An 18,193-nucleotide genomic window follows, 5' to 3' on the forward strand; every position below is an offset into this window, starting at 1 on the left:
TTTTGGCCCTTGAACATGAATAAAGCCTTGTTGAAGAGTTTGCTTCATCCATGTTCAAGAGCCAAAGTACATGCAAGAAAAAACTCATATTTACTTTTGGCCCTTGAACATGGGTAAAGCCTTGTAGGTGTAGACTTTATATTGAAGGGTTTGCTTCATCCATATTCAAGGGCCAAATGTATATGAGGTTTTTCCTGCCCAGTGACGCTATATTATCTAAAATGTCCATATAAAGTCCTTCATATACAATAGAATATCAGAAAACTCCATAAAAAGCAACCTTTATAGAAAGTGAATCCATAGTACACACCATATTTACACATCTATATATCAAGAAAAAAATGTACAAAGGAAAAAAATAAACACAGATAAACAAGTACAACTTCAAATGCACATACACCACGAATAAATTACTATATACCTTGTGTTCATGGAACACTATGCATTTATTTGCACATGATTTTTCAAAAAAAAGGCAAGCAATTAATGCACATTACCAATTCTTACCGATGCAGAGTTCAAATGTTTCATTAAGCATGAAAAATGCATCGTAAATTTAAATTTCAGTTAAATAAGTCAATTATATAATAACAACTTTAGATCATAATAACTTTTTCACAAAAAATGAAACAAATAAAAGAAAAAAAAACAGTAAATACAAATATGTTGTGGTACAAACTTAAAAATAATTTGCAATTATTAAAGTGTGTCACCATCGCCATTATATAGAATGCTACAAATCACAAAATAATTCTAAATACACACTATTATTGTCACACCAAGGAAGTTAACAGGAGAACCAAACTCCGCCATTTTGAATGTCACCCATAGATGGGAAAATACATTATTTTATCATGTACCAGATAAACTTTGATTTGGGGCATACTTGTCCAATCCCCTATAAATTGTGACGTGTCATGTCAAAAGGAGACACTTTTGGGCAGGATCGTAAATGGAGAAATAGACAAAAATCTGACTGGGGTGATTTTTTTCACAATTTGGGTTTATTGCGAATTTGTGATGCTATTAATGTTTAAAATATTGTCTGATAGTTTCAGACCAGAATATAACTGGCATCTTGTATTTTTTTGAGACATTTTTCAAGGTAATTCCTACTCTCACCATTGTCAATAATATTTTCAAAGGCCGATATCTCAATTTCCAATTTTATAATACCATACCTTACAAACTCAATATCTTCGCTTAGGAATGTTCTATTCCTTGGGGAAAACGGCGTTGTGGAGCAAAATATCTCTATATTTAAGATATGTAAAAACCTCAAAATTGATAACCTGCCCAAAAGTGTCTCCTTTTGACATGACACGTCACAATTAAGTTTAGTGTGCACATGCAAATTACAGATGCTATGTGCACATGTATCTAATGCAAATTCTTTCTAAGACATCAATATTGTTTATTTAAAATATTTTGTTAGCTAAGATCCGGTGCCAATATCGATACCAATCTTAATGACAGATGCCAACCAGTGTTTTTCTATATGTGCTTTATATAAATCATTGTTCTCTCTTATAAATTCCTTGTGCTTGCAGATTTTTACTACCTGGTACATGTAATACCAAAGTAAACAAGGCGGTTCTCGAACCACGAGTCTCGCCTGCTTTCGCAATTACTTTTGGTAGAGGTAAATGAATTTGGTGGTTATCGGCTGGGCACGATTATCTGGCTGATGGTGACCGTACCCATCAAGTTTCATGCCCATGCAACAGGTTTTACTAATTTGACCTCAGATTACCCTGGTGACCCTGAAATGACCTTCCGAAAATTTGGCTTTAAATGTTGACTTTACCCACCAAGTTTCATGCCCATCTAAAAGTTTTTACTAATTTGACCTCAGATGACCCCTGGTGGCCTCGAAATGACCTTCCAAAAATTTGGCTTTAAATGTTGACCGTACCCACCAAGTTTCATGCCATACGACAGTTTTTACTAATTTGACCTCAGATGACCCCTGGTGACCTCAAAATGACCTTCCAAAAATTTGGCTTTAAATGTTGACTGTACCCACCAAGATTCATGCCCGACCAACAGTTTTTACTAATTTGACCTCAGATGACCCCTGGTGACCGCGAAATGACCTTCCAAAAATTGGGCTTTAAATGTTGACTGTACCCACCAAGTTTCATGCCCGTACAACAGTTTGTACTAAATTTGACCTGAGATGACCCCTGGTGACCTTGAAATGACCTTCCAAAAATTTGGCTTTAAATGTTGACTGTACCCACTAAGTTTCATGCCCGTACAACAGTTTCACTTAATTTGACCTCAGATGACCCCTGGTGACCTTGAAATGACCTTCCAAAAATTTGGGTTTAAATGTTGACTATACCCACCAAGTTTCATGCCTGTACAACAGTTTTTACTAAGTTGACCTCAGATGACCCCTGGTGACCTTGAAATGACCTTCCAAAAATTTGGCTTTAAATGTTGACTGTACCCCTCAAGTTTCATGCCCATACGACAGTTTTACCAATTTGACCTCAGATGACCCCTGGTGACCTTGAAATGACCTTCCAAAATTTGGCTTTAAATGTTGACTGTACCAACTAAGTTTCATGCCCATACGACAGTTTTACTAATTTGACCTCAGATGACCCCTGGTGACCTTGAAATGACCTTCCAAAAATTTGGCTTTAAATGTTGACTGTACCAACCAAGTTTCATGCCCATACGACAGTTTTTACTAATTTGAACTCAGATGACCCCTACATGACCTCAGTGACCTTGACGCACTAACCAATACAAACCGGTTCTGTCTCGGGTCAAGATGCACCCACCCACCAAGTTTGAGGAATGTGCGACTCATAGTCTCCGAGAAAATAGGCAGAAGGCAAACTTTAACCAAAACTTTAACCAAATTTGTCACATACACACACACACACACACACACACACACACACATACGCACGGAAAAGTGATTATATAGTCTCCTGCCTTATCAGGCGAGACAAAAATGGCTACGGAATATTCTCAGCATCCCTCCTTACATCGAGTAACACACATGTAGGCTTTAAAAGTCCGAATTCTCTCTTATAAATTCCTTGTGCTTATAGATTTTGACCACATGTAATACTGAAGAAAATATTCATAACATCCCTCAATACATCAAGTACTGCACATAGTAATATGTCTCACATGACCTTTAAGTCAACAATCAGATCAAACATCTCTGGTAATTACCATGGTTACCCCTAAAAGACGTAATAGGCATCATATTACGGTTGAGCATCGTGTTATCAAATTTCATGACTTTTGTCTAAACTTGATTATCTCTTAAGATTTTATGTATATCGGGTTCCCAGATACTAAAAAAATTCCATATTTCTAGGTTAAATGCGTATCACTTGTTGAGAGAGAACGTTGGACTCAATAATGCACAAGCTGAGATGTTGATGCGTCCAATGCACGAGCCCGCAGGAGGGAGTGAATTCGATGCATCAACATTTGGCACAAGTGCATTGCTGTGGCCAAAAAGGGTCCTCATATGCAAAAAGTGCACATAACCTTCCTAAAATGGACTTTTCGGGTCAGATTTTAATGGTCCCTCTAAACATTTAGAATTTTGCCATTTTGGGGTTATGTCCCCCCCCTCGAAAAGTGGATCTTTTTGTGAATTTGAGGAGGGGGGTTGCACCACCCTACGGTACCTGCGAGTATCATGCCTATTTTGCTATGGAATTAGTATTCACAGCAATCATTTACACATGTGTGACATTTAAAGAAAATTGGTGTAACCGCTTCCAAAAATCATAATTCTGAAACTTTTAACAAAATAAATCAATGATGGTAGGAAGGTATTTAAAAAAACCAAAAATCTGCTTTTAACAGGTAACATGCATGTATGAAGTATTAAATATCAACTATTGATTGATAAAAATATTAAATAAAATAATAGATCTAGAGATCAAAGTGTTATATTTCGTATCAATTATCATGAAGAAAATGCCCCATCGATACGATGCTATCTTATAGATTCATATACATACTATATATTAATTTCAAAGATTGGTACTATGTGGGTGTTATCAGTATATAACAGTGCATAATATACATATAATTTTGTTGAAACATAGAACATATATGAAATTGAAATAGTCAACAACAACAAAAAAAGAAGAAGGTACTAAATTTTTCAAAATAGTTTATCATATAAAATCTACATCAACATTATGTACTCTCTGTTTTTTTAAACCGTTTTTTTCTTAAAAACCATTGCACCAATCTGTATACTATATATATCAGTAGATATCTATACGCCGTAGTGTAGCAGGAGCCTCCACCTCGTGCGTCAAACATTCATAATTCCACCAGGAAAAACCGCAAAGATGATAAGGTAGAGGATAACTACTAGACCAACCAGGACAGCAAATGCTGCATTACGCCATCTCTGTAGATATTAAAGATATATTAAAGAAAGAAAGAAAAAATTAGAACAAGTAGATAACGGTGCATAAAATGTGCCCCTGCCAGAAGGGCGGATATAAGTTTTGTGGTTAAAAAACCCCAATATTTACACAATGACCCCAAGTGAACCTAATGACCTGTAACCTCATATATATATCTTTGCTTGGGTACTGATCAGAGCTACAAACTAGAGCTACAAACTATTCTGTATCCAGCAGCGTAGCCAGGACTTTTTCAGAGGGGGGGGGGAAGGCAAACTTCCAGGGGGCAAACTTGGACAAAAATGGGCTAAAAATTACAAAAAAACCTCTCACAGGGAAGGCAAGACTTCTCATAGTGGGGCAGCTGCCCCACTGGCTACGCCACTGACTGTATCTTGTCTAAAGTTGAGAGTAACACCATGTTGCATTTTGTAGTGACAGTGCGTTTACGCGGTTGCGTCTCCAACATACAGACAATTTGATGACTGGGCACCATCAATAACAAATCACCCTTCTATGCGTGTGTATATGCACCGCGGGATTAGGTTAGCGCACAGTTTGAATTTGCCACTACAAAATCCAACATGGAGTTACTCTCAACTTTAGACACAGTATATACTGCAGTGTGGCTAGGGGTTACGCCCAGATGTCAGATACAAACCTGGCAGCAGCAGTATGGGGATCTGTGAAGATGTGACTCTCAAATACATTTAGTGAGAAAGTTTAGTTATCACATGTTATATTTTGTGAACATAAACCACCAGTTCAATCTTGATGTTTTCAGTGCATAATTCTGTGGTCGGTCCGGTTTATTTGGTCCACAAACTCCTGCTTGATCTTGTTAATTTTTTTACACATTTATGATATATTGTGTTCTTTTGCTGTTATCTTTAATTTGCACTTCAAACCTTCAATTAAAAAAAATCATTATATTACATAACATAGTTGGGCAGAAAAAATCTCATATGTGCTTGTGGCACCTGAACATGTTTAAACAAAACTGCCAACAGGTTTTACTTTTAAACATGTCCAGGGGCCAATGACACATAGGAGATTTTTCCTGCCCAACGACGATAAGATTGCAATGTCATGCTATATGTACTTACCCGGTTCTGTCTGAATTTATCCATAAACCCACGCATTCGTTCTGAAAATGGCACATAGCTGAATCGTGCATTGCAAACTTCGCATCGCCTATTTCCGGAGATATGAATCCACTTGACAAGGCACTGTCGATGGATACTCGCCGCCGACCGGAGCATCTGCAGGGTCGAATCAGGCAGTTCTTGGGCGAGGTCTCTCCTCGAAGCACACACGGCATGTATTCCCGAGTTCACTTGCTGATCTAGGAACAGACGGTACCGTGGACACAAGAGATGAACTATCGCTAGAGTCCGCTGCCGAGGCCATAGTACTTGCGCCCATGTAAACAGCAGGGCCTTGCAGTGTTCGTGAGTCTATAGATCCTACAGGAATAACCTCGCGTCGATTATTGGATGTCTTTATGATAACCTCTTGAGGTACTATATCCACTGGCGTGCGTATATCAATGACAGAGAGAGGATCAGCAGCATATGATGTTGACGGGAAGCACACATCCTCTCCATGCTCAACTACAATTGCAGCTAACAGTTCTGGCAAAGGTAGAGGCGGTGTACTGCTATCTGCCGTTGGAGTACCACCACCGCCACCTGTGCTACCACCACTCCCAGTGTTGCTACTACTAGACTCCTGGTCACTAGTCTTTGAATGAGTGTCTTTGTGTGTAAGCCTATCTATAAGATCCAGGGTCTCTGGTGGTATACTATCCACGACGCAAGGCATGGTCTGACAAGATCTACTGCTGTGACTTACAGGCTCACTTTCAGAGCCGCTACTCCAGTCGTTGGAGCATCGGGGTTCGTTGCCTGATGGGGACATCCATGTTGGAGGAGATGAGGACAGGTGACCGTTACCTTGTTGCGTTGTGGAGTCGGTTGGACTTGATGCTTGTGGACTGGTCTCTTCCTCCAGAGCACGTTTTAACCTGTGGAAGAAAGGAGCATAATTATTGCAAAATCTGTAATGAAAAATCTCCTAAAACTCTAACATTGAATGGACACATGTTCCTATTTTGAGTACGCAAACCATAAGTTAATAACAGACACGGTATGTCCTGCTTGTACTTTTATCCTGTAAAATGTCCAACATAATGCATGATTAACGACTTGCTAGTACAAACTCTCAGCTATACAGCCTTTAAATTCCTGTAATTTGTGACCACTTTAATAACACTGGATTCACATCTGCTATCCAAAGCTTAAAATCTAACCCTAAAACACACAGTGAAATAGGTATTCTGGCAGAGAATGGGTTATTCCAGTTGAAATCTATACACCTCCTATGGAAGACATGACCTTAATCTTTTAAATTTTAAATGGAGTTACCTGAATGAGCGACTCTATTTAAATCTACACCTGTGTGGGAAATTAAGGTCATGTCTTCCATAGGGGTTTTGTGTATTTCCAATGGAAGTCCAATTTGTGACAGGATCAAACAAGATGAGTAACTTAACCTCTCACTCAAATCAACAATGGTAAGAAAAGTGTTGAAACCATTTTTCATTATTGTCTGCAACATAAATATATTAATTTATAAACCATGAGTCTCAATTTCATGGAATTTCAACTTCTGTGAGCACGAATATCATGTACGACTGAATATATTGAATAAATAAAAATTATGATTTATATAATGCATTTTTCTAGAGGATTTAAAGCGTTGTAATGTCGCTGGCACCAGAGAATCATCAGAATCAGATCGCATCAACTAGGCCGAATTATACTCTATCGTCAAGCGGTTGCGTTGCACTGCTTTTGGAAAGTGATGGGCAATTGCTGAATTTTGCGATGCATCACTTATCACTTTTGCATTTATACTTATCATGGCGATAGTGATTGCAGATGACAATTAAAATGTTCTAAAAAAATGCCACAAAATACATTTTCAGAACATCCATTATTGTCAATAATTATTGCTTTTAATTAATTCATCACCGAAAGTTAATAACTGAGAAAGGTAAATTAATTGGCAAAATAATGATTCAGTTAGATGAAAATGATTGGTTGATGCATTCACGTGTCAATCAACATCGCTGGGAAGTTGAGATTTCTTCAACTCGCAAAAGCAACATCGTTTTTGCCTCAGCGATTTGAATCAATTGATCAGCTTGATGCTCTGGAAATATAAACAGTGAGCATGCGTGAGGATCACTTTTCTGCGAAAGCGATCGAGTATAAATTCAGCTTTAGTCAAACAAATGACCCATTTCATTTGATCACATCACCTATTGTTAAAAGCACCTGTACTGACATACACCTGTTTTGAGTGACATCTGTTCCTTACCTGGTTAGAATAGTTTCCTGCCAATATTGCACCTTAACCTCAGCATCTACATCTTCTGATTTCACCACAGACAGCAGGTTCATAACAGACTAGAAAGGTAAAGCAAATACATACTTAGTACACTGATTCATTGATTACGTTTTGGATTGTATGTGTTTCACCTCTAGACTGCCAAATTGTGGCATTTCAACTGCCACCGCAAGGTGGTTCGATGTCCCAGTTCAAAATAGGTGCAATTGCTAGCAATTTACTACCTTGGCGTGAGATTTTACTACCTTGGTGTGAGAGTATGAAGAGTGCCCGAATGTGTGACTCTTATGCTCAATGTGTGAGAGTTGACGGCCATGTGTTAAGTTTCATACTCATAAGTACCATGAGTGCTGAAAATAATACTGAAAGTTTTCTTTAACAACAATTATTAAATATAATTTACCTCTACTATAACATATGCAGCCCTTTGGCCAGCAAGATTAGCAGGCATTTCACCCGGTGGAACATCTTGTTGGAAAAGTTGCCTATCAGAGCAGGAGAGTAGATGAGAACATACCAAATCCTGGAAAATAAGATAAAACAAAAAGATGTCAATGAACGATACAAAGAAGGAAAAAGGTGGAATAAAGGTAAGTTTTTAGCAACTGATATCATATCCATATTTTGGATCATAGAGCTTCTTTCAAGCTACTACACAGCTCTTCACCAGACTGGCAACACAACTTCTTCTTTCCTGAAGTTGTTGGTGTCAGAAGCTGATCCAAAATGTTTGGTAACAAGTCTTTCCTCATAAACAGAGATGACCACTTCTAACATCAACAACTTCAGGAAAGAACTAGGTTACCATTTGCTGAATTTCCTCTCCAAGAGATTACTGTTTGTTGAAGGAATGGGCTATTCCATTTAAAATCCACAGGGGGAGTATGCATTTCAAATGGAATTAACATTTGAAATTCATACTCCCCCTGTGGAAGATATTCCAAAATCTTCCACAGGGGGAGTGTGGATTTTAAATGGAATAGCCCAATAGACCTATATTGCAATGAAATGTTGTTTTACTTGACAATACATGTTAGAATATTGTCCATTCAATATCATTTGACCCAAAGGCTGACAGTAACATTATTCACATGATTTGTTGGGAGTGGTCTTGTTCTTTATCTTCAATTCTGTTTCTTTCCACACAGGCCAGTTTACGGACACAATCTGATCCATGGAGGCCAAAGGTGGCAAATTTGAAATTGAGATAATGGTAAAAATATGGAGTAAAAGAAAACCAAGAAAATAAACTTCACAAAACGTAAGAATCAAGTATGCTAAACCTTCAATGTGTTTACAGTATATGATAGCTTAAAGGTAGGTCAGATTTTTCGTATTGTGTTTTTGTACCTCACATTGAGGTTTGTACCAAAATAATCCAATTCCCAAGATATGAGGTAAATTGCACTAGCTGTTTTGATATTAGAAGCAAAAACATGTTTCACCATGACCATAGAATGGGGTTTGTGGTATACCACAATTAGGGATGAGGATATTACTTTTTACATTCATAACATCTAAACAGAATATATCTTAGGCCTAAAATTTCACTGACTTTCCTCTGATGCCAAAATCTCCAATTGGACAGGAAAAGTGGGGGTGAGGCTGTCGACTGGGTCACCCATCTTTAATGTTTGTAAATATATAATTATACTTTATATTAACTCAATTCAAAAATGCCTCCTTTGGCCTCCATGGACCATATTGTGTCACATATAGGCTTTTAGTCTGGCTTGAGCATTTTGCTTGAGCTGGACCATTAGGACCCAAGTGTTTCCCTGTACAGAGTAATCATTTAAATATACAAACAGATTTAAAGAACCAGATTTATAAGGATAAGACATTTCATTTTTCTGACACTTTAATACAGACTAAAAATAATCCCTTGTCTCTAAAAGTCTGGAATAATTTTGCAAGTTAAAATCAGAGTAACAATTTCATATTTTTTTGAATTCATCTTTAATTTTAACACAACATAAATTTCCTTTTAAAATATACAGCCCTGGGCCCTAGTCATCAAACAGATAGAAGTATGTTAACATAATCAGCAGACATGTTTTCATTATGTCGCTTATATGATAAATCAAGTTCTGCATGATGACAAACCAATCCTAACATGTAAATAGTAAATCTCTTCAAACTCAAATCTACAATGTTATATTAGAAACGGAATGAAAACCAAATCCAGATTCATCAAGTCGGCCAAATTACATTAAATATATTTATTCAGTACATCCATACATTAATTCTGTTTTCAATGTTCACTGCTTTGCATTTTGAGCGACTATTATTGTGTGTATCTTTAAGGGGTACTACACCCCTGGTCAATTTATGCCTATTTTTGCATTTTCTCAAAAATTATAGCACATTGGTGACAAGTAAGATATGTATATTATAGGGCAAGGACTACAACTACTGTACCGAAAATTCAGCAACTCAAAGCAAGTAGTTATTGATTGATCAAATATTGGTTTTCCCTCATTTTTGACTGTAACTCCACAACTGTTGTCTGTGCTGAAATAAAATTTCCAGTGCAGTAGTTGTAGTCCTTGCCCCTATAATATACATATTTTACTTGTCCCCAATGCGCTATAATTTTTGAGAAAAATGCAAAAATAGGCACAAAATTGGGCAGGGGGTTGGTACCCCCTTAATACTATTCTTCATCTTCTTTCTGTATTTTTAATGAAAGCTTCACCAGGACTTGTAATTAGCAGAGATGCCAGTCAGTTTCACTCAAAAAACCTGAAACTGGTCAGAAAATCTGAAAAAGCATGTGAATGCAGGCCAAAAAGCCCCAAAACAGGCTGAAAATAAATAAAAACGCAGGAATTTGAACTCACAAAAACATGAATTCAGGTTAAAACCTGAAAACTGGCATCTCTGAATTAGTAAATAATTTTGTTCTTAGGTGGTAGTGTGTTTGTGGGTGGCAGGGGGGGGGGGCTGGTTATCTCCATCAACCTAAACTGGGCTCAAAAAGAAAAAGAAAAAGGTCATTTATCTTAAAATACTGTCCATCAAAATGAATCAAAATTATATACAGGATTACTTCAATACTCTACTGTAAACACATGTCGGTAACCACACAGTTGCCTAACAGCAAAATGCACTGACATGGGACAGCTTCCTGGACCATATGTCATAACCCATTTGATATGTGTGTAAAGCAATTGTAACAGCAATGTCGACTTTCCTGTCTCAGGATTGCCTCACAAAAATAACACTTGTACCTAACGAACATAAACACACCCCGACATAGGCGAACATGGACACATGTGTGCTCTAACACTCTCTCACAGATATCTTCATTTGTTTTGACTTCTTCATGTGCCTTAAACTCTATCTTGCCGATATTTCCAGGCTGGGACATATGATGCAGCAAGATGTTCCATGCCAGTGCATTTTCGGTTGTATTAATAAGGTAACCGTTTGGATATTTACATGTCATTAAAGTAGAGTATCCTGTATGTTATTTTGGTTCATTTTGATGGACAGATTTTCAAGATATGACCATGTGAAAAAAAAATATATATAAGTTTCTTTTTGAGCCCAGTTAAAAATGAAAAGCATATTTACACTGGATACCACTGACCCAGACTGTTGCCACAAAATCATGAAATTGTGCTAAAAAGATGGCAGTTCCATCTACAGTATGTTGATGTATATAGTTATGCACCGTCCAAACTAGTCCAAAACATCATTAGATGACACAAATATTAGCATATTCAACCTACTTAGCTTTCCTCCCCAATAAGCATCTACTGAATTTCTCACGGAACTGTCTAACCACCCACACTATAATGTGCCTGTACAACTAAGTTGTGTTAAAGGTATAAATAAACTTAACATCTAAACCTATTGGCACAGAATTATGATTTTGACTTTAGGTATGCTGTATTTTAATGTTTGTGTGTAAAATTCCCAATTTTGACTTTCATTTCATGAATTTAGTAAGCGCTCCTAGGCCTGAAAGTGACTAATTAGGTCAACTAGCGATCACCCGTCTTGCGCGGTCAGAGTCTTTCGCGGTTTGTAAATTTTTTATATTTTGTGAACATGTAAATGTTTTATTTAATGTGATTAATGGTATGAGAGGAGATATTATATATCATTTAGAAATATAATATGTAGTATCCTTTCCATATAAATCAATGGCTTGAAATTGCAATTACATCGTGATCGAAGCAAGGGTTAGTCTTCTTGCCACCATATCATATCCACCGTGAGAAGTCTTGCCCCTGTTTGATGCTGGCCGCCCTGATATTTAAGATTTTTATGCATTTACAGTACATTTTAGCCCATTTTGGACAAATTTGTTGTACCTTTTGGCCATTTTGTACCATTTTTCGTCCAAGTTTGTCCCCACCTTGAAATGTAGGCCTACCTTGCTGCCCCCTGCAAAAGTCATAGGCCTACCTTGCTGCCCCCTGCAAAAGTCCTAGCTACATCACTGAGCGGATGAACACAATTTTACTCAATTCCCTCTTGGCCCCCTGTGGTATGCTGGCTGACAGATATTAAAGATTTGTATGCACATACTTGTTGTACTTTTTATTTGTTAGCCCATTTTGGATAAATTTGTTGTACTTTTTACTTTTTAGCCCATTTGTGACAATTGCCCCCCCCTGCATGAAATTTGCCTTGTCCCCCCCCCTGTCTCTCTCTGAAAAAGTCCTGGCTACACCACTGTGCAGATGAAACAATTTTATTCACATTTCCTTACACTCTGTTTCATATTATTATGATCATACAATGCTGATAACATAGCATTACCACAAAGAGCAGAGTACGCCTATTCATGGTAAATAAAATTCAGTGGTTTGAGAGGCAAATAGGCAATTGCACCATATTATAATTAGCACAATTAAACTATAATACCCTCCTCACTTTGCTACACCAACAGCCCTTAGGGACGCATCATTAGATTCTCAGGGTGGGGGTATGAAGTTTTGAAAAAAAACTTCACCCACTACATGAGCAAAAAAAACAAACATTCCCCACCAACACTAAAAAAACCCCTTTCCCCACCTAACTGTGTATAAATGCATGAAATTAAAAAAAAAAACTTGCGCCAGGCGACAAAAAAAAAAAAAAATTAAGCCAGCAAAAATAATTCGCCGACAAAAATTTCTTTCCCCGACCCTAACTTCCTACCCCTCACCGAGTATCAAATGGTGCGTCCCTTATAGGTATTAGATGTTCATGATGGCAATCTTGACCTACAAATAGGACATTATGAGATGTTGAAAAAAATAAAAAAAGGACATTTCATCCTTTTGAGTAAATGTTGACTTTATTGATGTGTGACTAATTAGGTGTTCAAACACAGTCCCTGGTATTATATTATATAATACTGTGTGTGACTGTATAATAGGTAATTCAATGACCATCCAGACTACAGGCATAGTATCTTCACACCAATGCCAAAACAGAAGGTATTGTGTTGGCATGAAAACTTTTTGGCATGCACGTGCGCTGCCACTGCCTTTGCCCTGCCTTTGAAACTAATTAACATAATTTGACACCCTTAACGTAAACAAAAACAAAATTGGACGTTTTATTGGGGTGCGGACAACCTTACTCTACATAGCATAAAAATCCGTTTTCGAAACAATGTAAAAGCGTAGAAGTTTTTAGCCTTACCAATTCGCCAAACTCAGTAATTTATTATAGATTATGCTAATGATAATAAATGATCAAGGAAGCTTGTCCATATTTTTGATATAACAGATCGCAAATCGTCACTTGCATCACATATATCTCATTAAGTTTCCGAGAAAATTGCGCTTGAAATTCTTTTGGAATACATTTGTGTCATGCATGTTGCTTTGCATGTGTATACGTGTTTCATAGTAACTAACATTAAAAAAAGACTTTCATTATGAAGTAATTTTCTTTTCTAAAATTATATCGTGTTTTATATGGCATAAATTCAAACAGATTCCCAATGTGAAACACATTATTTCCATATCTGCTCCCGATCTGTTTGAGAATCGGCGACTGCATTAGAGTGAAATTTGCATTAGAAACACAACATTAGAAATTTGCAATAGAAACACAACAGTATGGGAAATTCAGTTGTAGGGGATCTTGTCCTGATTTGGCGAATATGATGCAGATATAACACTATGTGAAAATGCTTGAATGTGAGTATATGGTGATCGAATTAGACAGTGTTAGAGATATGACACAGATATGACAGTATGTGAAATGCACAATTTTAAAAGTCTAACATATACCATAAGAGTGTTTACTTTTTATGAATTTTTATAACTGTAAAATGCAACTCTAACTCCAACTTGTAACTGTAACTCTAAATCGAACTCTAAATTGCAACTCTAACTCCAACTTGTAACTCTACCTCTAAATCGAACTCTAACTCCAACTCATAAAATGCATTTACTCATACCATAATGATCCAATTAATATCTCACTAATTACACAATATTTAGTTTTGAAATTTGATGTATCTATAATCCAACATCACCATATATCTTGAAAACGTAAAAAATGTGAGATACGACAGTATGTGATGCAAGAGATGAAATGTGTAGATGACAAAACATCCCTAGTGACTAGAATCTTAAGCCAGACATGAGGTTAACTATGTGATATATATCTATCTAAACATTAACCAAGATGGATGTTATTTACATTAGTGAATGTATAATGTTACCATCCCACACGCTCCAATATTCATGAGAAAATCTCGCAGTGCTTGATCGATTCTTTGTCAAACTGTGAATAATGTGTACACGTCATGTTTGTCAAGGGACAATGTTTTGTAACCAAAACTGGGTAATCTAAACAAAAGCAGTATTAAAGAATGTCTCTGATAATTCTTCATTTATTATGAGTTAAAGGTGGGTAACCTGATTGACAGCCTCATCCCCCCCCCTCCACTTTATCCCATCAAAATGCAGTTTTTGGTATCAGGTGAAAGCTCATATTTTTCTCATTAACATATTGAAATAAGGAGTTCCAAATGGGTATGTATTCCGAAGAAATCATCAAAAAACTGTTGAATTAGTCAAAACTGTGGTATACCACGTTTGAGACTTAATTCGACAGTTTTTTTAATTATATCTTTGGAAATACACTGATTTTGTCACTCCTGATTTCAATTTGTTAATGAGAAAAATAGGATCTTTCATTTGATATCAATTTATTACATGAATATCATTAAAGGGGCACTTCGTGATCCACAGCCTCATCCCCCACTTTTCTCAAAAAAAAGTTGAGATTTTTATATCACTGGAAACCTCTGGCTACATAATGTTTATGTACAAAATATTTCTTGCAGATTAATTCGTTTTGCAAAGATATCGTGAAATTTGAATTTCGTTCTGGTGCACCAGAACAAAATTACAACGCATTGTCTATGGAGCAGTGTAATACACGTAATCATGCATAACTCGCAAACGCAAAATCGGAATCAACTGAAATTTTGGAAATAGGCTTTTTTCGTGGATATGTACTGAAAAATGTCATAAAAAGAGGATGCTAGGATCACGAAACACTCCTTTAATAAAAACATGGCAGACTATATTATCATGATTATCATGCTGTAGAAATTTTAGTAATTCCATAAGGAATTAGTTCCATTTACAAGAAACATTTACGTGTTCTATTTGCATTGATGCTTGAAAGGGACGATATTTTATGTTATACATCAATTTTAAAGAATTCCATTTTCAAAATATATCAGGTCAACTTCCTTTAAAGCATGTACATAAAAATTAATCATTTTGACATGTGACTGCATATGGTTTCACTACATACTATTTGATTTAACACATCATGTAGAGTAGCTTCATACTTAGCGGTGAATTGTAAAACTGAGAGTAATTTATATAATAATTTGGATTCAATATAATTATGATTTAGACTTTTTGGTTATTTCCCCTGCCATATAGCATTACAATACAATGTGGTGCAATAATGAGTAACACAGGTATGGGGGAGGGCATTTTTGGTCAAGCCCTTAAAACGTGGGTTATCAGATCACAAATGTTCACCTCTTACTATAACAATGGATCATTGTTTCATGATGTTACTATGTGTATGGTCTTTGTTTTGGTCAACTTGACAATACAAAAGCCTAGGGTAGTTTTTTTTTGGCTTTTTCTGGTTACCAGCACTATAGCGAAAGTTCAAAATTGGCATTTCTTAGAGGCTTCTATATGAATGGGTCATATTTTTGGAGGTCACATATTTTGAGCAATTTGAACCTATGCACATAGGTCAATTTTTTGCCTGAAGTACCTCCCCCAGATAATTGAAGGTTTAAAATTTTGAAAACCCACCTCCCATCCCATCTGGTGGTACTCATTATAGACCATTTCATATCAAGATCGGAAAAGTTCGGAAACCGCGCTAATTATTCAGTAAGCTAGGGCGTCAAATTGTACCCAAACTCGCGTACAAGAAATGTCATGAATTATGGTACCCTTTTGTGCCAAAATACAGCTTATTAAGCCAACATGAACATGGGGTCATTGGTTCAAATATTTTCCTAGCATATTGAGCTAACACCTCAGCTACTTGGTTTTTCACAATAAGAAACTAATGGAAAGAAAAGATCAATTGCTCGTCATTTTTTGTCCGTTAAATATTTTTACAGAACGCTTTTTTAAGCATCACCTCTTCCACAAGACATACCACCAAACGCTTGATTGAACATTGAGTATCCTTGGCAAAATACCTCTCTCATCCATAATTGACCGTCGAAAGTTCATTGTTGTTTATGATGCCTGTTACACATTGGAACTTTGCACTGTACATGATGCTGAAGAGGTACTTTTATATGCGCGCGATAGGGGAACTTATTTCATGCTTCGGGTTTGATCAGAATGGCTGTTTGAAAAGGTCTATTGCCCTGCCCCTAGATCAATAAACTCACTGGCAAAAACCAATAAGTGTAAAACAAAATGACAGAGATCTCACTATTTATATAAAAAAAATTTTTTTATTAAAGTTGTTTGGCTGCATTGTGATCATTTTGATTCACAATGACGCGTGACGTCAGTTAAATATTACCACATCAAGAACCAGTATAAAATCATTGTTCTTTACAACTGTACCATTGTAAGTTTGAAAAAATGCACAATCAAAAAAGGTATCAATGTCATAAATGAAGTGATGTAACACTCAAGTAGTTTCTGCTCCAGGATGCATGTTATATGCATCCTGTTCCCCTCAACAAATTGTAATTTTATATAGACAACTTCCATTGCCCATGAAAATCTGTCAGTTACTCAGCAACAACGATGTATTTTTGGTATGCACAATGGTTACAATACACTGTCGTAACCATGGTAAATGTGACACTTATTGATAAAATTCAAACTATATCAAGAGTGCTATGTGCTCTTGATCGATCCAATGTGTTCATAAAAATGATGAAAGAGTAGCAATGTTAAAATGGTTTAGTTAATGAATATTTAGTTAGAGTTGGTGTCTAATGTAGCAATGCTAAATTCTTCATGCTATGTGGGTTTGATGATACAATCTCCGACTATAGTCTGTATACCTTCCTCGAGTCAGTAATTCAGTATTGTTTTTTATTGTATCTCTAAATGTAATGATGAGAAGTATATAAAAGGTAGTAAAGATATACAAAGAAAATGATGCATGGAATCCAACTAGCATATCAGATTCCTGAAAAAATTAGTTTTCGAGAAACTCTCAAAATTTGATTTTACTTTACTGACTCGAGGAAGGTATATGGACTGTACAGTAACTGCAGCTTTTCAAAGATAAATAATTTTAGAATTTTCTTTGTACTTTATATATATATTCACTGTGTATTATTTGAAGTGTCTGTCTATCAATATTCAATGCACATTTTTAGAATTCTGTCTGTGTGATTCAATATTCATTGAATATTTTTAGAAGTCTGTGTTTTAATATTCAATGTAAGATTATTTGCCGAAATTCAAGATATATTGGGTTTTTTTTAGTAGGCGTTGGCAGCCACAAGATCCATCTTAATTCAAATCTGTTATCTGATGCCCTCATGTAGCTTGATTTCAATATCACTAATAAAATAAAGATATTTTGTGGTTTGGCATAACCACTTTTCAAGGACAGGTGGTCACACCACAAAATTGATTGCAGTTATATGTACCAATAGCCTACAAATGTTCACCATTTTAATGGGGTAAAGGTTGACTCAAAAGAAAATTGAATCAGTTGAAAAGACAGACACATAAGTTTTAAATCTAAATTGAAAACATTTTTGTTCAAATAATTTTCGCCATAACATTACTTGCCGTGTCTGAAATGTTTTGCTTAAGGTTACATTACTTTTATATTTGTGTGCATAACCTGTTGTTTTTTAAGGCATTTTTGTTAAAATAATTTTCGCCATA

At 36.2% G+C, this 18,193-nt stretch overlaps 1 protein-coding gene across 1 annotated transcript in view; it reads right to left on the minus strand.

Annotated features, from left to right (window-relative positions):
- Window positions 1-2,973: 2,973 nt before the first annotated feature.
- LOC140165810 (uncharacterized) overlaps window positions 2,974-18,193 on the minus strand; it is a 108,318-nt gene continuing 93,098 nt past the window's right edge. The window contains 6 exon segments of the mRNA XM_072189133.1: window positions 2,974-4,405; window positions 5,510-5,655; window positions 5,658-5,708; window positions 5,711-6,429; window positions 7,788-7,876; window positions 8,221-8,340. Coding sequence (XP_072045234.1) covers window positions 4,307-4,405; window positions 5,510-5,655; window positions 5,658-5,708; window positions 5,711-6,429; window positions 7,788-7,876; window positions 8,221-8,340 — 1,224 coding nt within the window. The 3' untranslated portion in view covers window positions 2,974-4,306.

This window comes from Amphiura filiformis, chromosome 12, assembly GCF_039555335.1.
Source record: "Amphiura filiformis chromosome 12, Afil_fr2py, whole genome shotgun sequence".
NCBI classification, from domain to species: domain Eukaryota; kingdom Metazoa; phylum Echinodermata; class Ophiuroidea; order Amphilepidida; family Amphiuridae; genus Amphiura; species Amphiura filiformis.